The sequence below is a fragment of the Telopea speciosissima genome, chromosome 5 (assembly GCF_018873765.1).
Source record: "Telopea speciosissima isolate NSW1024214 ecotype Mountain lineage chromosome 5, Tspe_v1, whole genome shotgun sequence".
Taxonomy (NCBI): domain Eukaryota; kingdom Viridiplantae; phylum Streptophyta; class Magnoliopsida; order Proteales; family Proteaceae; genus Telopea; species Telopea speciosissima.
The window spans coordinates 11844323-11867532 of record NC_057920.1 but is presented as its reverse complement, the minus strand read 5'-3'; the positions used below and the strand labels follow the sequence as shown (position 1 = coordinate 11867532).

Sequence of the window (23210 nt, the reverse complement as noted above, 5' to 3'; positions counted from 1 at the left end):
TAAAATGATCACTTTGCGGAATCTCTATCTCATCAACTTTAACCCCCTCATTATCCTTCCCGGAGTTACTAAAGTTACACACCATATACTCCGTCTTCATTCTACTTCTCTTAAATCCTTTTGATTCCAAGGTTGATCTCCATAACTCTAGTTTGGTGTTAATTCCAGCTTTTGTCTTATCTATCAAAACAATGTTATCTGCAAAAAACATGCACCAAGGAACCTCATCTTGGATGTCTCTAGTTAACTCATCCATGATAAGTGCAAACAAATAAGGGCTTAAGGCTGAACCTTGATGTAATCTAATTTGTAATTGGGAATACACTACCTTGACCCCCCGTGGTTCTTAACACTAGTCACCACACCATCATACATATCTTTAATTATGCCCGCATATTTACTTGAAACACTTTTCTTCCCTAGCACATGCCAGATTAAGTCTCTACGTACCCTATCATAAGCTTTTTCTAGGTCGATAAAAACCATATGGAGATCCTTCTTGCTCTCTCTAAATCTTTCCATGACTCTCCTAAGAAAACTCCAGCTTCAAACAACAAGAATAGATATTAAAAGCGGCACCAGTCTTGAACAAATATAGCAGTCGTAGACGCCAGTGAGCACAAAGAACATCATTTTGATAGCAATATTAACTCAAGCACAACAATCATCAGCAGTAGTAGTAGTAGAAAAAAAATCTGTGTCAAATAAACCCAAACAACAACGAACAAAATAAGCGGTAGAGAACACCAACTGCAATCCAAAAATATTATAGCAACAACATCAACATCACAAGCCTCTCTCAAGTAAAACAGGTAATAAGTCACAAAGAAGACAAATAAAAAGTGCAGCATAGGTCGTTGCGAACCAAGTAGCAGCATAAGATTGCTAAGAATCAAGTAGCAACATAAAGTCGTTGAGGACCACGTAGCAACATCAGGTTGCTGGGGACCAAATAACTCAGCATAAGGTTGTTACGGACCACATAAAAGAATCTTGTTACCACAAGTATAACCAACTTCATAAGAAAATATTGTTGTTGAGGACACAAACAGAAAACAAGAACAACCAAATAATAATAATCTTCAGCTGACGACCAGAGCAAATAACAATAATAATCTTCAAATACCATATGATAACTCCAATCTCCCCCTCACGCATAGAACTACACGTGGACAAATAATGCAGAGAATGTAATTAAAGATAACCCATCATCATATGGTAGCAAGAATTAGTATCAATTAAGACCAACAACACTTAACGGTTAAACCCCATACCAAAAAATAGTGGTAGCAAACAAAAACCAGATAGGCCAGATTTAAACAAATCTGAGCAGATAATCTCCAATAATAACAATAAACATCACTCCATGCAGGTACCAATCTTCAAAAAAACTGCAACCCCAAACTGATGTGATCGAGGGCCTACCAAAGCAATAAAATTACAAATATACAACACCAATGGCAATTCTGTAAATTATGGCACCAGTTTAGGACCCCTTTGGCGTGAAAACAGAATCTCGGACTAAGCAGAAAATAAAGTTGAAAGAAAAAAGAAATTCTGAAGTGTCAAAATATAATGGGAAAGGACAGAAATAAACTCAAGACAAGCGGTGCAATCTCCCAAATTTAAAAAACCCACACGGGGTCATTATGAATCAATTTTAAAGAACAATGGCAAATCTGTAATTTATTGCAAGATTATTAAGAGGAGTGGCAGACCCGTAATTAACCAAAATGTCCAAGGGGGTACTTGGTAGGTAAAAGGGAATGGCAAAGGTATAATAAATTAAAATTTCCAAGGTATAAATTGGTGGTAAAAGAGAGAGGACATGATGTGGTATTAAAAATTATAGGTTAGGGGTAAACTTGGAAGAAAAATAAAAGTAAGGGAAAGACATAATAAAAAAAAGAAATAGGGACAAAAAGGGGGAATGCACTCCAAGAGAATAACATGGAGTGTTCTCCCAGGGGGAGTGTTCTCCTTACAAGAGAATAATGTGGGGAAGTGGGGAAGTCATCTTCTATCTCGACTTTGAACCAGGGCAGAAGAAACCAGAATCCTTCAATGAGATCAACTATCTATCCAGGGCTCCAAACCCCCCACAACATTTTAAAGAGGAGTTTGAAATCACTAGCACTCTTGATTTTAGCTAACAACCAATCCCAAACGAAATCTCCATCAACAAGGCGGAGCCAGCAATAGTAACCCGATCAGCTGCCTCTAAAAAAATAGCCTTAACCAGCCCTGTGCCATGTTCCATTGTTCCATATTTGAATGCCTGTCAGAAGCTTCCTTACTCCTCCAGAAAGTGATATTCTCAAACCGGATATAAGAAAGGCCATTGTGGGTACCCAATCTGAAATGCCGCTCAGCAGAAGCAGGAGGAGCGAGAAGCTACAATTCTTTCACTACCACCAGAGAGCAGATAAGCGTTTCCAACCTCCTTGAAGATTTCAGCATTGTAAACATGGATCAAAGCCACAATAGCCCTAATTGCCGCGAAAAGTACAATAACAGCTATAACCGACAGAATAGATATTGCAGATCTAAGAATTGCGAAACCCATCGCCATGAAACGCACACCCACACAGATGAATGAGATTAAACTCTGAAACAAGAGCAATAAATTCTATAATATCAACAAGAGGACAACAGCAGTTATCAGCAACAGGTTCGACACCCCTAGTTTTCATTTTTCTGCAACAAGAGGGGTTCAGATACTTTTTCTTCTTCTTCTTCATACCTCTGATACCCTGTGGTAAATCAGGATCTGAAACCAGTACTTGCAAAGTAGAAGAGAGAGGAGAGAACAGAGAGAACAACAGAAGAGAATCCAACTTGCCAAGATAGGATTCAGTATGTCCGTGGCTTCCTCCTTTATTTATAAACCAGCAAGTAGAATCTTAATAGGAAACCTACTAGACTCCAACACCTAATTGCAATCTAATACAAGAAAACAATAAAGGAAAGCAAACACTAACACTAAAATCAGACTCAACACCTAACACGATAGGGACACTCCCCCGTTTGTGATCAACACCTAATACATAACTATAACAGAGTTATTATTATCCCACAATACACATCTTAAAACTACCAATAATATAAGCCATTAAAGAAGCCCATTCTAATGAGAACCCCTTGGGCCATAAGCCCAATATATGGATAACCCATCCTAATCCTTCTTTCAACTAAATAAAGCCCATTTCCAGGTTTTGCCTACATCACTACCCCCTTGTTCTTTTAGTTCCTCTAATGTTTACCATATCACTACCCTTCACTGGGGCATTTAATGAGCTTCATTGTACTTCCAAATTTCATGTATGGCTGAAGTTTGGTCCACTTGACAATTTCAAGTTCCTTATTTCAGCCATATGGACATTTGCTGCATCCTATATTTGGACAACCAATGGTAGTTTGGCAGACAAATTATGTGTTGAGAATTAGGGGTATTCTGGTCATAACTCATAAATTGTGGGGTTTGGGTCTTTATGTTATTTTCTTTTCCTCTTGGTGTAAGATTGTAATTTGTAAGGAGTTAGGGGTAAATAGTAAAATCCCTAACTATCTTACCTATTTTGAAATTTATATTCTTATTATATATTGGGGTAAGGGAGCCATGATAGAACATAACAATTCTATCGCCTGCTGCCCTTCCCAAACCTCTCTGCAGTTTGGTTCTCTTCTCTTTTCTTCTTCTTCTTTCTCTCTTCTTTTCTCTACTCTCTACTCTTTTACTAGTTAGGTGATTCCTGGTCCGTAACATTATGTATTACAATTTACAACAACTCAGCCTTATCCCAACTAAATGGGGTTGGCTACATGGATCCTTACCCTCCAATCAGCTCTATTCGAGGTCATACTTGATCCAAGGTCTAAGCTATGCATGTCTTTCCTCACCACTTCTCCTAGGGGTAGTTTTAGGTCAGCCCCTGGCTCTTTTAGTTCCTTCAATCGGAATCAAATCATTCCTCCGTATTGTAGAATCCAAAGGCCTCCGTTGAACATGGCCATGCCACCTCCAACGATTGTCTCATAGTTTATCATGTATCGGAGCTACTCCAAAATCAGCTCTAATATGATCATTCCTTACTTTATTCTTCCTAGTTTTGCCACTCATCCATCTCAACATCCTCATCTCCGCTACACTGAGTTTTATCTATATGATGCTTCTTAATTTCCCAACATTCTGCACCATACATCATAGCTGGTAGTATGACTGTCCTATAAAAATTTTATTTTTAAGTTTTAAAGGAATACATCGTTCACACAATACTCCAAACGCATCTCTCTACTTCATCCATCTTATTTTAATTCTCAGTGAAAAATCATCCTCTATAACACCTTCTTTATTTATGATTGAGCCCAAATACCTACAATATTCACTTGTGGAATCTCCCTCTCATCAATTTTCACCACCTCCTTTTCTGTCCTAATGTAACTAAAGTTACACACACCATATAATTCATCTTCATTCTACTTATCTTAAAACCTTTTGATTCCAAAGTTGATCTCTATAACTCCAACTTGGTGTTAATCCAAAGTTGGATCTCTATAACTCCCACTTGGCGTTAATCCCTGCTTTTGTCTCATCCACCAAAACAATACCATCAACAAAAAGCATACACTAAGGAACCTCATCTTGAATGTCTTGTGTTAAATCATCAATGATAAGTGCAAACAAATAAAGGCTTAAAGTTGATCGTTGACACCAATTGTAATTGGGAATTCATTGCCTCGACTCCCCACAGTTCTTACATTAGTCACCACACCATCATACATTTCTTTAATTATGTCCACATATTTACTTGAAACACTTCTCTTCTCTAGTATTTGCCAGATTAACTCTCTAGGGAATGTAATAAGCTTTTCTAGGTTAATAAAGACCATATGAAGATCCTTCTTGCAAATTGCAATCTCTACATAACTACAACTTGACGTTAATCCCTGCTTTTGTCTTATCAACAAAAAGCTTCTACCGTGGATCTTCCTGGCATAAAACCAAATTGATTCTCCGTAATAGTAGTTTCTTGTCTCAGGTGGGTTTCAATAACCCTCTCCCATAATTTCATGGTATGATTCATTAGTTTTATGCCTCTAAAGTTATTGCAGCTCTGAATATCACCTTTATTTTTGAAAATTGAAACCACAATGCACACAGATTATGTATTATACATATAAAAACACATTGACTTGGGAGGGCATCTGCGGCCATTGAGTTACATGCCCGTGGTACATGTACATATGAATATTCACTAAAATCCCTTGACGGGGACTTAAGAGTATGTCCTAACTAAGAAGGCAAGACCAGCCCCCATATCCACCCTTCCATAGTTGAGTCCCCATTACCTGGATCCAAAATATCACCACAAAATCTGTAGGAAGTGCTGAAAACTCACAACTGTCATGTCCAGAAGATTTCTTCTAAATCATGGTTCCAGGCTATTGTATCACTCCAATCTCAAGTCAATGATCACTTCCTGTTTCACATGCTTCTGATTTTCAACCAATTTATAGGTTGCCACAGCGACTAGGCAACCCAAGACGTTGGAAGGGTACCTAGGTGACAAGGCGCCCACCTGGGCGTGCAATATATGACAATATATAATATAATATAATATAGCCATGATAATTTTATATAAATATGCTTATATGCAACATAGAATTTATATCAATGAAATATGATATAATTATGCTAGTAATGACCTAATATGATTAAAGCAACATATAATAAACTAAGCATAGGATATAATATAAGCATATTCATTAAAAAAATAAAACAATAAACATAAATCAGCGTAAACTTGTAAAGTTTCAACAAGGCGTGTTGTCGCCTTGGACCCAAGAAAGAGCCTGGATGCCTAGGCGACACCTTGACAACTATGAACTAATTATCCCCCAAAAATTAGACCATCTTCCCACCTTGTTTTGGAGGAGAGGTACTCATATTGTTTCAGTATATCTCCCATACACAAAACCCCATTCGATGGTACTTGCTCGGTTTGAATCCCACATTCAAGCCTCAATGCCATACACAAGCAATAACTTCCCTCCAAGATGTTGCTATTTCCACCATAAGTTGCCACAACCAATTGAAAAGTAGTAGTGCTTCATTTGTCTTGGTCATTAACTGGAATTTTCAATATCCAATATATCCTATCTAAGAATCCACTTCCTTCTAACCAATTGATTTCCTCCTTCTTTCTTCTTTTCCCCCTTCCGTACTTCACTAGAATTCACAAGAATTTCTTCCATCTTTGTTACAAACACCCAAATCAAGAAATTTGACATGAGACAAGTAGGACCATCAGTACCGTCTTGTCCATCTTGACCAACGTTATCCATACTTTTTTGCTCGGTTTATTCGCATTTAGCTCTTCTTTTTTTACCTTTTTTTGTAATTACAGGTAAGCCCCTTATAGTTAATGGAAAACAACAACAATGATAATAATAGTAATAATAACATTAAAAAATTGGCCTCCATTACTACCGATGGGCCCCATAATATTGAAGCAATCCTTTTCATTATGTGGGACCTTATACCAATAATTAGCATAGAATTTGACGACTGTGATATTCCTATACATAATGGAGATCAGAAGGAGGTTTTTCCTATATGTTTACCATGTGATGAGAAGGCCAAAATTAAAAAATCAGATCGGTTGCAAGAAGATTATATGTATGCTGAAGTAATCGGCGACAACTGGTGGAACTTGGACCCCTACTTACTGGGGCCCCATTAAAAGCTTTACAGTTGAAGTTTTTGCCCCTTCATTGTTACCAAAGACTCAAACACAAAATATTTAATGAGATTTGTTAGAACCAATACAAAATAATTACTCGACACATTCAATTCCTTGAGTCAAGGCACTGTGAAGCAGTACTCATCCATCGTGAATTGCTAGACACATTCATTGGGAATTGCTTTGGCAATGGCGCTGGCGCTACTAGTACTCTTTCTCTCTAACCGACCTTGCCCATTGGATAGGTCATAGAGCTCTAGCTGGAAACTCTAAGTTCTATTTAATGGCAACTGCTTGTGAGATGATGGCGGAATTGGACACCAAAATATGAAATAAATTTTTTAAATAATAACAGTTTTCCGGAAAAATATTTTACATTTTACAATAGCTCCATTTGTTTCAGCCTAAAGTAATCGGTAAAACAAATTTTACTGTAAATTAGATTTTCCGCCATTTGTTTTGTTATGTGGAAAATTTTTATTGCGGGTTTTTTTTACCAAAACCAATGCATTCACCGGAAAAAAACTTGACAAATTTTACACAATATTTTAGGTAGATGTTTATCGCGAATCGCTCGACATATTTAATGGTCCTTGAGTCAGGGCATTGTGGAGCAGTACTCATCAAGAATTGCTCGACGCATTCGTCGGGAAATGCTCTGGCATTGCAACTCATAGATCGCGCTGGTTATCTTCCTTGTCCCAACCCCACTTCCCATGTCTCCCCTCACAGGGTCTCCAGCAATGTTGCTCTAAGTTCAATTTAATGGCAACTGCTTGTGAGATAATGGTGGAAGAAAATGATATTGAGCTGAGTTTGGGATTTTCATTGGGTGGGTGTTTCAGGAAATCGGAGAAATCTTTGAGGATTCGACAGAAATCAGTGTCTTCCTCTGCAGTCGACAAGAAATCTAGTGAAACCAAAGAGGATCTCAAATTTAGCATGCCTCTGCTCTTCGGCGCAGTCTTTGGGGAAAAGAAGGAAGTATAGATTGAAGGAAAGGCTTTGGATCCGCAAAGGACACGGAAGACTCAGGCATTATGACATTAAGAGGTGAGGAAGAAGAGAGAGGAGAAATAGCAGAAGAAGGGGATTGCCAAAGGAGGAAGGAATGGAGGCTATGTGAACGGCGATGTTCCTATGACTCTATGAGGACTAGTTCAATGTTTGAGAAGATGTTGTTGGAGGTCCAAGAGTATCAATCGAGAGTCCAAGATCAGGACTCGGTTGAGACTAAACAAGTAGATCTAAATAGATCTGCAAATAAGCTAAAGCTACCGATGAAGGAGAACAATAATATGTAAATCAAGCATCAAAACTGAGTTGGAGCCCTAACCCATCTTCTGCACTTATTCCGGTTGTGCCTATGCAGTACCCTTTCCCACATCTGCAACATTCCTTTTGCTTTTCCAATCTCTTATGCTCCACCTCCTGCTTCCGCAAGCTCTGTGTGTGTGTGTTTGTGCTTTGCGGTTTAGAGCAGATGGGGCCACCCATGCCTCCTCAATCCTCTCACCCATTACTGTGTCTATATCTCTCTCTGCACGTTACGTGTTCGATGTTTTTCCTGTAAGGCATTATATTTTAATCTAGAACTGAAGATGATGGCTCTTGTTCCGGCTTTACTGGCAACTCCTTTGATTTCAAATTAGGGCTTGCAAAATTTCCAGTGATATTTCACTCTGCATTTTAACTCTTGGAAACAAACATTTGAAAATATTTCACAATGTAAAAATTTTCACTGAAACAAACGAAGCCTGTGAAATAAATGGAACCAAAATTTATAGCAAGTTGCAGGAAAATAAAAATTATGAGTTAATACATGCGAGAATTTAATAAACTACCTTGACCTTGAACTTTAAAAAAGAGAGCTTGTATGACAGTAATCCAACAATCTCTGAACAGAAATAATATTCTGTTTATCGTATAGCTAGACATGGGAGAAGAGGATATCATTATTCCCAAATGCCAGACCAGAGGATTCATTTTCTGATTTTGAAGGACAAGAAGGATTTTTGTGAGTCAAAGAAACATCCAAGCATTGTAGGTCCTTTTGAAAAACGGACAAGGGATAAATTTATGGAGCACGATTCATAGAGGTATCAACCTGAGAGAATGCATTTATGGCATCCATAGTTGTGTCAACATGTATAAGTGTAATCTTGTTCTATAGCAAGCAAGACAATGTAAGCAGAAGTGGTAGACATGATGTAAATTAGCTGTCTAAAACCAGCCGCAGGTGTAGGGATTCTTCCCTACACCAGCATGAGTAGCCATCGGGTAGGTGTAGGGGAATCTCTACATCAGCAGTTAACATCGTGGGCTGAAGAGTTTTTTTTTTCTAGTTAATCTTTATTTGAATTGTAATTCTAATTGGGATTCCTAGTGCAAGTTTGAATCCTAGTTAGAAGTCCTAGTTAGTATTCCTAGTTCAGTTATGAGTCCTAGTTAAGTTTTGAGTCATCATTAGAGTTTGAATTCTGTCCAGCCATAAGGCTATATATATGTAAGAGCTCTTGAGAGCCCTCCCACGATTTAATGAATAAGAAATTACTTTGCAATTACCACTGTCCTGAGATAGGCTGTGAGGGTGAGATACCCAGGCTGAGATAGCCTTCACTGCCTCTCTCCCTTCGATCTGCAATTAAGCATTCAAGTTGTTTCAATTCTGCCATAGCCGAAAGTTTGAAGTTTGAATTTCAGTTGCTGGTTTTCTGCATCAAAGTTCAAGGAACCCTAAGCAGCTAAGCTCACAAGTAAGTTCATATCCCCATCCCCAAACCCTTCTTCTCTTAATCCTCTAAACCAAACCCTAACCATTCCCCATACTCGAACTTCATTCCCCATACCCTAAATTCTGTCTAGGTCAATCCAGCCATCAGAATCCAACCAAACTTGGATCGAGCAGCCCTCACATCCCTAGGAGAACTCGACCTGAACCCCTGCCCTTAATACTAACTCTAAACCCTAGATCTCTTCTTCTTCCATTATCCCAAAAACCCAAACCTCAATTTTCAAAAACCATCTTTGTTTACATACTCAACCTCCATAAAACATCTCAGAACCTTCATTGGAAGACTTTCCTTCACTAACTTAACCTAACCTTGACATCAAACCCTAGATTCCATTTAATCCTAACCCTAATTTTCAAAATCCCACTTATTTGACCTAGCTGATTCCTCCTACCCTTAGCAGATCCTGATTATTGGTTCTAGTTGGTAATTCAGCGGTCTAGAATTACATTAAGACATGTTAAGTTCATTCAGAAGATCACGTGATATTTTGAGTGTGGATTCTGAAAGTGACACCAAATAACAAGTGGGAGTGATGTTCCATTTGGAGGGGTGAGGGGGATGGGGAACACTACTCCTGCACTTCAAAAATCTCAATTGAGTTCTTTTTCCCCAAAACTATCGATTCTAATAAAGTATTCTCAAAAGCCAAGCAATTATCCAATGAGTAGCGTACCAATTTTTGTTTGTTTAAACTCTAGTTCTCCCTATATAAACTCAAGTTACGCAACAAATAACAAACCAGTATAAGAGACTATATTTAGAACTAGTAGATTACAGAAAGGGAGAGTCGAACTGACCTTTCAAGATCCCAGGGCAACGATCCTCTCCCTCAAAAACGATTGGCACATCGACCTTCAACTCTGAACCACTCTGAGCCCAAGCAAAAACCAGGTTTAGGATTTTCCCGGTGTCGGGATCCTTATGAATCTGCAACAGACGAATAATCGATCGATCGATGAATCAAACTCCCTTACTCTCCTCCCAAACAAAAATGACAGAAATTAAACATAAGATTTTAATCATGCGTGCATTACCTTTATAGGAAGGACTGTTCCGGACTCGAGGAGGTGAGAGGAGCCGGCACCTGCACGAATTTGGAGCTGAAACGTGGTAGAGCAGAAGAATAGAGGTTCTACGGACTTGAGTATGGAATAAATTTGTTTCCTTTCAGTGGTGATGAGATGCTTCCTTGACACTGTCGTGCTAATTCTACTGTCATTGCCACTACTGGTACTGCTATTAGGGTCGAGTTCTTGGAATTGCTGGGCGAAGATGACGGCAGGGATCCTGCCTTGGGCTCTGTCCCTGGCGGACATTCTGCTACCTGTGTAATCTCTTGGTATTGCCTGTATGGTATGGTACGATGCAGTTGCAGATGATGATGATGATGAAGCCCTAGGCTTCACCAACGCAACTGCCCTGCTCAGCCCACCTGCGGCGCCGTTCCACCACCTCGCCATTTCCTACTTCTCTGCTAGTCTCCTCTGCTCAGTCTACAGGGCAGCACCAGTTTTGTTATGGCCTACTATGGGCTGGGCTGGGCTGGACGCCCCAATCGACTGTAGACATGGGCCACAGTTTGGTCGCGGCTGGGTCATTTCGGCTATGGGCAAATTTTACACATTAAAAGCCTGAAAGTTTCTAGGTTAGGGTTTTATTTATTATTATTATTATTATTATTATGGGAAATGACTCTTTAAGCCACATCTAACTGATAGGAGCACCTGGCCACGCATCCCCAACCATCAGATGCGCATCGGAGAGGATCTGGGTCCTCTCCAAGCATAAGATGAATATTAATTTTGGGTAAAAGTTTTATACAACACCAGCTCAAAAATGAAATTGCACACTCCCTCGCATATCACTGTTCATGTGAGGAGGTGATATCATAAGTGTCCTTCCCCCTTTTGGGGTGATTCCAAACGGGGTTCATCGTTCGCCCGAAACTATACTGAGGTAGTGTAGAGATCCCTCTCCAGTTAATTTTTTTAAAGAGAGAAAAACTACAATTACAACTACAACAACTCAGTCTTATTCCAACTAAATGGGGGCAGCTGCATGGAACTTTGCCTTCTAATCAGCTCTATTAGAAATCATACTTGATACAAGGCCTAAGGTATGCATGGTCATTTTAGGTTTGCCCCTGACTCTTTTAGTCCCTTTCAATTTGAATCAAACCACTCTTCCATATTGGAGCATCCAAAGGCCTCCATTGAACGTGGCCATGCCACCTCAAACGACATTCTCATAGCTTATCAAACCTACTCCCAAATCAACTCTAATATGATTATTCCTTACTTTATCCTTCTTAGTTTTGTCACTCATCCATCTCAACATCCTCATCTTCATTACACCGAGTTTATCTATATGATGTTTCTTAACAATCCAACATTCTGCACCATACATCATAGCTGATCATATGACTATTTATAAAAAAAATTCTTTAAGTTTTAAAAGAATACGATCACACAACAGTTTGGATGCACCTCTTCACTACCAAGCTGTGTGGCCCTTGCACCAGAAGCCAATGAGAATGCATATAGGACATCAACATGAACGAAATCTAATACGCCAAAAAATAGCCATCCGATAAACAACAAACACGTGGCACGGCCTTGCCAAGAAGGCCCCGAGAACAACAGGACTACACATGGCGACAAGACTTGCCTTGGGGGGAAAATAGCTGACATCATGCACAATTCAGGAAGCAATTAGAATTGGCATCTACAGGAGAAGATACTGCTGTCCACTGGGAGACGTCACCCCTCAATGGAGCGAGTAACTACCCCATTATTGCTACGTGTCAAAAGATGGGAAGCATGGAGATTGTCAACTACCTCGATAACCACTCCAGGTAGAAAAGCACAAAGAGGAACCCAGGTAAGAGAATCTTGACATTTTTACTCTCTCTGTACCCCTCTAATTAACTCATTCGTGCACCGGACTGACTTAGGCATCGGAGAGTCCCCCCTCGGAGTCCGCTCCGAGTCTCTTCTTAGTCCTTTCTCCCCTTGCAGATTGCACACGTCACCAGGAGGCTGTTCAGCAGCAACAACATCTTTTATTACACATGGATGAGGTGGTAGGTTTTTTATGAGTAGATTGGATAAACTCGGGGTCCATGTGAGATCCAAACCGACAAGGGCCAAGAAAGATTGGGACCAATGGAAACCATAAAATTACTTTGCAGTTGGCCCCAAGGGTGGAGAAGATTTGTACTCAGAACCTCTCCGAGTCTCTTCTTTGTCCTTTCTCCCCTTGCAGATTGCACACGTCACCAAGAGGCTGCTCAGCAGCAACAACATCTTTTATTTCACATGGATGAGGTGGTAGGTTTTTTATGAGTAGATTGGATAAACTCAGGGTCCATGTGAGATCCAAACCGACAAGGACCAAGAAAGATTGGGACCAATGGAAACCATAAAATTACTTTGCAGTTGGCCCCAAGGGTGGAGAAGATTTGTACTCAGAACCTCTTCTTCCTTGATCTTGGACCCTTACCAATTGAGCTACCCCAGGGTTGTCTTAATTTCACATGGGAACAAAGCTTTCTTTGAAAGCTTTTCTTAATGTTTCATTTTTTTTCAGTAAAAAAAAAAAGCCAGACGCAGGGTTCATTAAATCAAATTGGAAGCCCCATCTCACTTCATTAGTTAGTTTGTCAAGTATTGAGAACCATCACCACAAATAGCTACACCATGTTAGAATTTTCATCCTCATATTTTTGGGTTAAATATGCGTACCTCTCTAAAATGCACCCAATATTCCTCGTAGCCCCTAAGGTTATGATAAGTCCACGTACCACCCTTGAAAATTCCACGTACCACCCCTGCTTTACCCCCTTAAAGCCATTCAAGTCCATGCCAAACATTAAATGCTATAAAATGACCAAACGACCCTTTCTTCTATCTTTTCTAAAACTTGAAAAAACCTAATTGCCCTGACCTATTTGCTAAAATTTGAAAAGACCAAAATGCCCTCATCTTCCCCATATCATCATCTTCTTTTACAATGTAGATACCTAATACCACCACCACCGTTAACACCATCACCACCTTGAAGCCCCACCTCCAACACCACCTCCAACTCCTCCACCTCTACCAATTCCACCACCGAGATATTTTAGAGAGAGAGAGAGAAGGGGTGGAGGTCGGGATGTTTTAGGTTTTTGAAGTTAGAAAAAATTTCCCATAATGTCAGAGAAGGGGCTCCATTGGTTTAGGGTTGGGATGTTTTAGGTTTTCTCCCAACAAACATTTGCTCTGTACTTATTGGACATTACCAACAAGGATCCATAGTCGTGATGGGCCAGCTCGAGCATGGGTCTCAACTCTTGCGCAGCTCAACACAACCTAACCCAACCATGCCCTGCATGGACTGTAAACCTGGCCCAGTTTAGGAAAAGCTTGTCTTGAGTTGCCCAAAAAATGACCTTGATGGAGGTCTTCTTCATTCTCTACCTCTTCCAAGGGGGGACTAAAAAATAACTTTGATAGTACTGTTCAACCATTGCTGAAGGCTGGAGGAAGATGGACACTGTTTTGGTGGCTGATTGTTAATCAACATGAGTGAGGGTGTCAATCGGGGATCCGACTCCTCTCCAGGGAGCTCTGCGCCCAGGAGCATCCAAGGGTGGGGCTGTGCTGCACACATGGCTGGATGCTCCTTGGAGACGAGCTCAACTCGTCTATCAGTAAAAAAAAATATTTGATGCTGCCCAGGATCGAACTGGAGACCTTTAGTGTGTAAGACTAACGTGATAACCACTACACCACAGCATCTTGTTATACATTTGTTTTCTTTACTTCAATTATTTAATCAACATTGTCTCCATGGATTCTAATTCAGCCAGAAGGGGTCATGTATGAATCAGCAATCCAATTTCATTACCTCAAGTCTTTGACTATTTTATACAGACTCTGTAATCCATTTCGGGTTAAAGTTATGAAACTCAATTCTTCTCTATTTGCTTGCTTCAATGCACTATAGACCTATAATCTATTCCAAGAATGCATATCAAATGCAACTCAAAGTTCTTATAACAAAGAGAAGCTAAAGTTATTCACCTTGTTAAGAGAATGAGGAGCAAAGGATATATTAACGACTTTCAAACCTAGTAGTTAATTAAGGTATAGGAGAGAGTTTCCCATGATAGTGGGAGTGTGGGGGGGGGGGTGGAGAATCTACACGCTACACCAATAGTGGTGCAGAGAACAGTATCATTCACATAGTGATCATAATCAAACGATGAGAGAGAAAATAATAAAGTACCATGGAGCAATAGTCCCATATTGAAACATCATCTCATGCATGGCAAAAACCATGCATGCACGCGTGCATAAACCAAAATCCAACCTCTATGTAACCCTATGATTGGACTCTTGGACAGATGAATTTCATCTTTGTCCCCATACATGTTGGGCGAAAGGGATTACCACTTGATTTGGTGTTGGATAGTTCTACCCATGGTTTTATGTATATATTATTGTTTAGTATCGGTAGTATCAGTATTGGAACCGATACCATGAACAATATCGTTTGTATCAACGATCGAACGATTTTACCCTTAAAGATATGGATACCATATCTTTGGACTAAGGGTATTTTTCTAGGATTGCTTATTGACATGTATCAGATAGGACGATACGTACCGATATGTATTGACCGATAAAATCAATACCAAACCCATACCTAAAACTCGCATTATATTAGCTGGTTACTCAAACAAAGGTATTATTTACCAAACTAAGCTATGAAGTTTAATTACAATTAACCAATATAAATGACCAATAAAAACAAAAAGAAAATGTCTCTACCACTGATTAATGATTTCAAAGGTGAGGCCGTTGGGTAGATATGGATGGTCACCTACCATATTAGTCCACTATATATCTCTAGGGTTTTCCCTTAATCCACTTTCCTTTTTCAGTCTAACTTTGACCATGATTTTTTTTATTTATAGGAATCCATTTATATTGAAATTATTCACATGAATAGGTTTTGGTGAGCTCTAACTGAGCCTAAAATTTGAGTACCAAATATGATGCTATCTGGAAGTTATAACTTGCATGTGGCAGAATAATTATCAGCTCCAATTCGTGAACACCTCCAATTCCTTCAATTCCTTCAATAAGGGGAATGGATCCTACCTTGGGCAGTGTTTTCGGGCGGGAGGTAGGGTGATCATTTCCACCCCCATGTGAGGAATTAGAGGATTTGGAAGGGGCAACGAATTGGAGGGGATAAGGATTCGTCGCCTACCCCTATCAAAATGAGTATTCAACTAATTTTTTTTCTTATTTTTATCTTATTTGAGATCTTCAAAGATACACAAGAAACCATTATCCTTAAGATCCAAGTAATGAACTATTTAATAAATCATTAACAATTCGTTTCATTTTTTTCATACCATTATCCACAATCAACTTGGGATTTGGTCGTATGTGACACAGCTATCTAATTCATTTAGTAATTCATATTTATAAATCTTATAGTAGTAAAAATAAATTTAAATTAATGGGTCATGCTCAATGTAACCATAGTTTGTTACACTTTGTCATACTTCGTACAATAGGGGAGTCCTTTTTATTCTATAAAAAAAACATTAATAATTAAATAAAAATTCTTATATCAGTTGATGATATCAACTATCATAATGATCATTTGTCTTATATATGAATCATGTGGTAAGTAAGTTTACCAAATAAATAAATAAAAACCTTGTGGAAAGATGACATCTTAAAGTAATCATGCTTGGTTACACTGAGATTTACTCTTAATTTATTGTAAATACCACTTTACTTTCCCTCTAGGATTTTCCCCATGGTAAATTTTGAATGACATTTCCTCTTGATCCAAAAAAAAATAAAAAATCTCATGGTGAATGGATTCTTTCGTCACCATGGGTGAAGAAAAAATGGAATTAAAAAAATAACACCCCACAACAAGAAATTTTCACTGAAAGACTAGAGAGGGCGAACCCTTATGATAACTTGATTACTTTGCATACCACACCTCCAGTTAGGGTTTTAAAACTCTTGATTCAGATTGATTGGATCAATTGGCACAGATCAGAATTGATGTCCGATCCCGATTCCGAACTATTCCGATTCCAACCAATATGTAAATCTGTGCTGCATTTTTAAGAATAGGATAGAATTTATCCAATTATGGTTGATTATTCTGATCCTAATTTTGCTCTTTCAAACCCTGATTCAGGTATGAAGCAATGAAGCATGAAGCCATGGGAAAAGAAAGAAGCACACACACAAATTGAAACGTTAAGAAGCTTCCAAAAATGTCAGAAAGTGGGGCTTCCAGGAGTCATAAGTTCTTCCTTTTTGTCTCCACAGATACCTGACATTGGATTTGGTTGATATATCACCTACGCAAAATAACAAATTTTATTTCTTTATCTTTCTCCTTAGAAAAATAAAAATAATTTTATATTTTTCCACAGATCAAAAGTGATCAGAATACGGATGTGCAAATCAAAAGCAATTTGATTTGACTTCCTAGTTCCTGCCATTGTTGATTTTCTATTCTCAGCCTTGTGGGAATCCGTGTCCAGAAAGTCATTTGGGAAAACACTTTCCCAGTTAACTCTCCTCTTGATGGACTACACACTCATACAACTCCAGAAACCCCACCCCACACACACACACACACACTTTATAAATTTCAGCATCTTCTCCAAAAAGTAATCAACCCATATCTCTCTCTACTCTCTCTCCTATGGCTTCTTCTGTTCTCATGGTCCCCATAAACCTTTAAAAAAATTGAGACGAAAAGGCTCTCATTTCCAATCCACACACCCTTATGATCTATCTCATCTCAACTCAACTTTCAAATCATTAAAGGCTGTGTGTTTGGATGTCAAGAAATGGATAGAATAGAAAACAAAAAACAAAAAAAAATCTTGAGAATGAAGCTTAAACTATTAATAACATATTACTACTGTAATGAAATTGAAATCCATGGTCTTAGGAGAGAAGATTGATCAGATCAGTCAAACCTGGTGGTGGGGATTAATGAAGTTAGGGTAAAGTGTTTAAAATAAATTACAGAGCTCACATGGGTAGGCTAGGGGTGGAGTACAGAAGTGAATAGTGTTTCTGTCTTTTACTATTTTAAAAAAATGGGAGAGGGACCAATTGACAAACCTGTGTTGAATAAAAAGTTGCTAGAATCCATGCCCAAGGAGAGGAGAGGAGAGTAGGAGACTCTCTGTTTTAAGGACTAGTGTGTGGGGTCACACAGAGGTGTTGGGGTGTGGCCGATGATGCTCTGGGACTCTGGGTCAGTGACTCAGGAGGACAGGCAAGTAGTACTGCAAGTCACAGTGTACGTTTGTATATGTAATGGTAAAGACTAAGTTCTATCACATCATACCCTTCCCCCCATCCTTTCAATTACTTTTCTGAAGTGAAACAGTGAAATGAAAATATTCCTGATCTCCTGTCTATTCAGGTTTGTGACTTATCGCTGATAATTACTACTTGCTTGCCCTTCATGTTTTTCATTTCATCACCATGAGAAGGGAAATCCCAATTTCAGATGTAAAGAAAGATAAATCAAAATCACACCAGGAGGCTTTATAGGGTTTTCTCTCTCTCTCTCTCTCTCTCTCTCTTTTTGATTCTCCTGCTAACACAAAACCACATGTCATCAGATAGTATTAATTGGAGTTGCATTGACCAATTGGTCATAGAAAGAAGCAACGAAATAAAAAAGGAAAGAGATAGTCTCAATACATCTGCGTTTCTGCTATAAATATATATATGTACTTCGAACTTCCCTTTTACTTGCTAAAGACTTGCAGTTCAAGAGCAAGAATGAAAATAAGCACAAAATAAAAAACTGGGTTTTTTTTGTAGATTGGGAAGCTATACCCAAAAAATCCTACCATATACCAACTTAAGTTGTTTTATACTATAATATATGAAAAGATGGGGAAGAAAAATAAAAAGATAGCTGTCATTGACTTCAAGGAGAAGGAAACACGAGAACAATAAAAATTAAAAAAAAAAAAACAGAAAACACCATCACCCATTCTTCCTCTTCCTCCTCCTCCTCCTCTTATCAGATGATTCGAGCTCTTCTTTTTCTTCTTCTTCTCCTCCTGGTCGTTTGTTGATTTCACTTTTTATTTCTTCGTTTGTCTTTTGATGATTATGGATATGGGCCCCCGTTAAACCTGTATTAGTGACAACAAACAGATTCTTAAATGCCATGAGATACAGAGACTTTGAAATAGACCATGAATATTAAAGAAAAAGAAATGGACTATACAGAAAATTCTGGTATAGAACATATTCAGTTCCAGAGAGAGAGAGAGATTGAGAAAGAGGGAAAGAAGATCAAATCGTCTTCTACCATTCAAATACAAGACAAAATTTCAGTATAGCATATTTTCAATTTGTCCAAAGTAAAAGCATTAAGCATCCACTTAAATCCAAAAAACACAAAAAGTTAAATCCACAAAGAAGAAATCAATTTTCCCTTCTCATTTTCGATTGGCTGAAAAAGAGTTTCTTAAGCCACAGGGATCTGAGGAGAGACTTTTCAAGAAAAGTTAAAGAAGGTTGTGTTTACAGGGCTTTGCCTTAATTAATTAATTAAGGAGAGTAGACCAAAATCCCAAAAAATATATTAATTTCTATTTCTCCAGATAGGATAAGAGAAGGGACAAAGCTTCAAGGTGGTGCCTGCCAACGTGATGATTGCGAAATTTTTACATATAATGGCCAGGCAACCATTAATAAGATTAGAGAAAGGAAAGACAATCAAAAGGGCCAAAAAAAGAACCAAACAAAAAAACAAGATCACCACCATCACCACCTGTCTACGAAACCTCTGAGCATTGACTGCAAAACCTCCTCCTCCTAGCGTTAACGTTTTGGTATCTTTCGTTGTATATCAAAATCTTAAGAAACAAAAATGAAAAACAAATGAAGTTTTTATTTCCATTTTAAAATAAATTTAAATACTACAAGTTATCCACGATTTCTTCTTCTAGTTATGTACGGAGTACTCGTATAAATGTTTTTATAAATGAAAGTTTTTTTTTTTTTTTTTTTTGGGTAATTATAAATGAAAGTTTCACTAATTTAAACAAAAAAAATCATATTCTGACCTGCAACATTATGAGGCGTTCCGGTCAACCAAATTGAAACGACGCACACATGCAACGTCCAGTTATTCCAAATTTTCGTTTGCACGCACACTTGTTACACGTGTAAAACCGTATGTGTGAGTGAGAGAGATAGAGAGAGAAAAAGAGAGAGATCCACCCCAAGGGGTCAGCTCAGTTGACAAAAGACCAACCCCTCAAACAAGAGATCATGAGTTCAAACCACCTTGACGCCTATCCCCATCCCCTAATCCCCCTATTATACAAGGACTTAATCCAAAAAAAGAGAGAGATCGTACCGAGAACAAAGGAAAAGCAATGACAAGCGGAGGAGCTTAAGAAGACGGATCAACGCTGCTCTTAATCTCATCGCTTCCTGCTCTCTGCTGCGGGTGTTCATGTTGAGGTTGCTGGACCTGAAACGGGTTGTCGAATGAAGCCAAAGCTAAGGAAGAAGGTAACGCTGCGGTCATTTGATTAAAACCACCACTAACTCCCCCAATGGCAGTCCCGGTAGACCCATCAAAGCCGCCATTAAACCTGACAAGCTCCTCCTGTTGTTGTTGCTGGGCGTAGCTTCTCATCATCTCTTGTTGCTCTCTAGCAGCTACAACTGCGGCTAGATGTTGTGCTTCCAGCATCTGTTGTTGCTGCTCTCTCATTAACAACTGGGCCTGTGCTGCTGGCATACCCAACCCCACCGGGGACATTCCGTAGGGTCCCGTGTTGGAAGAAGGGTTGTGGTGTGGGTGTGGGTGCAGGAGCTGGTGGTGTGGGTGTTGATGACTCAAAGGAAGCATTGCAGATGGACCAATATAGTTTGCTAGTTCCTTCTTTGCGTTGGTGAGATCGTTCTGGACTTGTTTCAGCCTATGTTGAAGAACTGAGATAAGACCCACACATCCATAAACTGGATCGCGAAGCCTCGCTTCTGCCTCGTACGCTAAAGAGTTCACGGCATCCTCTCTTTGTGTTGGGTTGAGCTCGTTAAGCAGCTTGGCAACATTACTTGCGCCGAAAACCTTATGCACATTCGCAAACTTTGTCGGCTGATCTGGGGGAAAATAGGGTGCGAACACGCATTCTTGTGTGCATTTCCGCCGTAGGAACTTGCAAGCTGCACACGGAGAATTCGACGACGACGCCATTTCTCTTCACTTCTGTAACATTTAGAGTTGAAGATTTCAGCAACAAAATCAATAAATAAATTTTCGTGTGACGATTGACAACTAAAAATGATCACAGAGAGAATCAGTATTTCTTTGCCCTCTTTTATAAAGCAAAGAAATGTAACCGAAAAGTTGGTTTATGATTTTATTGGATTCATAGAGGTTTTGGCAAACAGGTGTGCCATTAAAAGTTTCTTATTAGGGTAATTTAGTATCTTTTTTCCAAACGACTAAAATACGCCGGAGAGAGACGTGAGCGAATGCAGGAAGAACACTCTAGAATCTAATAGCAGAAAAATGATAGTAAGGGGTCAAAGTCAGATAACTAACTGGTGATAGCTTACTGTTTAATGTAACCGAAAAGAGGAGGGGGTGAGGGGGAAATACTCGAACCGCAAAGCCGTTCCTTCTCTCGTACTCGTCTTTGGTGCAACGCTGAGGCTTAACCGCTTAAGCAACCTGGAAACAGATTTATTCTCTCTCTCTCTCTCTCTCTCTCGCGACGAGAGAAGGTGTGCTGTTGCGGTTGCGGATGCGAACAATTAATCAAGATGCGAAGAAACAGATAAAATCGAAAATCTGATCTTCTCTTTTATCTCAGAGAATCTTTCTTGATTTGGATCCTATAAATGGATGAATAAACGAAAAAGGACCTGAAAATTTCCATTCCAATCGTTTGAGATCTTCCTTATGTATAATCGAAACGATCTCAAATCTTCGGTTTCAGACTTGGGAGATCATACGAACATTAAAGGTAATTAAAAGAAAAAAAAGAGAGAGAGAGAGAGAGAGAGAGAACCGGAAAAACAAAAAAGAAAAACAGTGACGACAGGTCTCTCACCTTCAAAAACCTAGATTAAGCCTGTAAAACTCCAGATCAGAGTTAGAAGCTTCTTTCTCACTCTATCAAAATCATCTCTAGAGAAGCGAGCATCAACATCTGTAAAAGAAATAGAAAAATAAAAGACTAAACCCTAGAAGGAAGTTCAGACGAACCAAAAATGTCAAACAATAACATCATTCACGTGATGAATAGAAGAAGTTATCGATGGATCGATCAATACCGCAAGTTTCAAATAACAAAAACCTTTGGTTGCTTGCTTTCGTTCTCCGATTGAAGATTCTAAGGTTTTCGCCGCTTTGGTTTCTCTTCCCTGAAACCTCTACTTCGAGCGAGCGAACGAAGGAACGAACGTTCTCGATCGGATTCTGAAACTCTTTTGGAACGAGTTTCAGGATCCCAAAGAGAAGAAGATGAAAAGAGAGAAAAAGAATAGGGTAAAAAAAGAAAAAAAAAAATTGAAAAAATAGGGCAGATAAAAACGAGCAGCGAAGTCTTTAACCATCGAGAGTAGAATGTCATTTTTATATTGGGAGCTTCTCTAGCTGTAATAGGCAACCACATTGGTCACAATCTAGACCCGATACGATATTTTGATTCTGCCACGTGTCGGTTCTGTTGGATTGAAAAATTTGTGAAAATATTGATTTCAAGGTTTCTACTTTCTACTCACTATCAAGTTTCAAGTTTTAGTTTAATAAAAAATTTCCATGTTGCCCAAAAAATAAAAAAGAAAAAAAAGAAAAAAAAAGAAGAGACTAGATGAGAGTGCATAGAACTATTGTGAGGATGCATGGCTATACATGAGAAAATATGACATTAGATGGAAGGGTAAATGATTGAAATTTGAAGTTTAATGTGACAACAAAGCAAGGGAATTCTCCAAATTTCCAATGATCAATTTTGTACATATTTCTTATGTGCGATTAAATATCAATATGATTACAATTAGATTTTCCCTTTTATTTTTTCGGTGAGTAGATGATTACCGTCAGCTGGTGCAATATCATTAATTTGCTCCCCATATTGTAGTTATTCACATGGATCGACCTTTGATCGTAGTCAGTATCTTTATATTTAGACTCTTTGATTACGAGCATTTATTTGAAGGTAAACATGGCCAAGCTAGCACTAGGCAATTCCCTAAATATCCAATGGTCAATTTTCCAGATGATTCTTCTATATAGTAGAATACAAATGTGGTTACAACTAGATTTTCCCTTTTATATTTTAGTGAATAGATGAGTCACACCAGTCGGCACAACATCATCTCCTCTTCAAATTTGCAGTTATTCATATGGTTCGATGGTTAGATTGCATTCAGTGTCTTTGTATTTAGGTTCTCTTTTTATGATCATTTACTCACTTCTCAGGTGTCGAATTTGTCCTTGCCTTGTAGGCATCATCTTGAAAATGCTACACATTTGAATTGCACCCAACCTTCGCTCCTGAGCCCGTACCTAAGGTATCTGTGTGTACTCATATCTTTGAAAGGAAGGCTGGCTCCGCTAAAGGTCTCACTCTTTGCCG

The 23210-nt window shown here is 38.8% G+C and overlaps 2 protein-coding genes and 1 non-coding gene across 3 annotated transcripts in view; all 3 read right to left on the bottom strand.

The window, feature by feature from the left end:
* LOC122662416 (50S ribosomal protein L25) overlaps positions 1-11060 on the bottom strand; it is a 29112-nt gene extending 18052 nt beyond the window's left edge. Inside the window, exons 1-2 of the mRNA XM_043858042.1 lie at positions 10573-11060; positions 10336-10465 (exon numbers count right to left, since the gene is read on the bottom strand). Coding sequence (XP_043713977.1) covers positions 10336-10465; positions 10573-10998 — 556 coding nt within the window. The 5' untranslated portion in view covers positions 10999-11060. The remainder of the gene's footprint in view (positions 1-10335; positions 10466-10572) is intronic.
* A 3186-nt stretch (positions 11061-14246) lies between these two features.
* Positions 14247-14319, bottom strand: TRNAV-UAC. Its single transcript has one exon. It is a non-coding gene; the product is annotated as a tRNA-Val (tRNA).
* Positions 14320-20005: 5686 nt separating this feature from the next.
* Positions 20006-21992, bottom strand: LOC122661174 (LOB domain-containing protein 36-like). The gene is made up of 3 exons (XM_043856512.1): positions 21904-21992; positions 21681-21779; positions 20006-20830 (listed from the first exon to the last, which is right to left on the bottom strand). Exon 3 carries the CDS (start codon positions 20816-20818, stop codon positions 20006-20008), a length of 813 nt encoding a protein of 270 aa, XP_043712447.1. The 5' UTR covers positions 20819-20830; positions 21681-21779; positions 21904-21992.
* Positions 21993-23210: the final 1218 nt, after the last annotated feature.

What these genes read in the sequence shown, in the direction of transcription:
- LOC122661174 (XM_043856512.1), bottom strand. Translation starts at nt 20,818, where the DNA reads ATGGCGTCGTCGTCGAATTCTCCGTGTGCAGCTTGCAAGTTCCTACGG.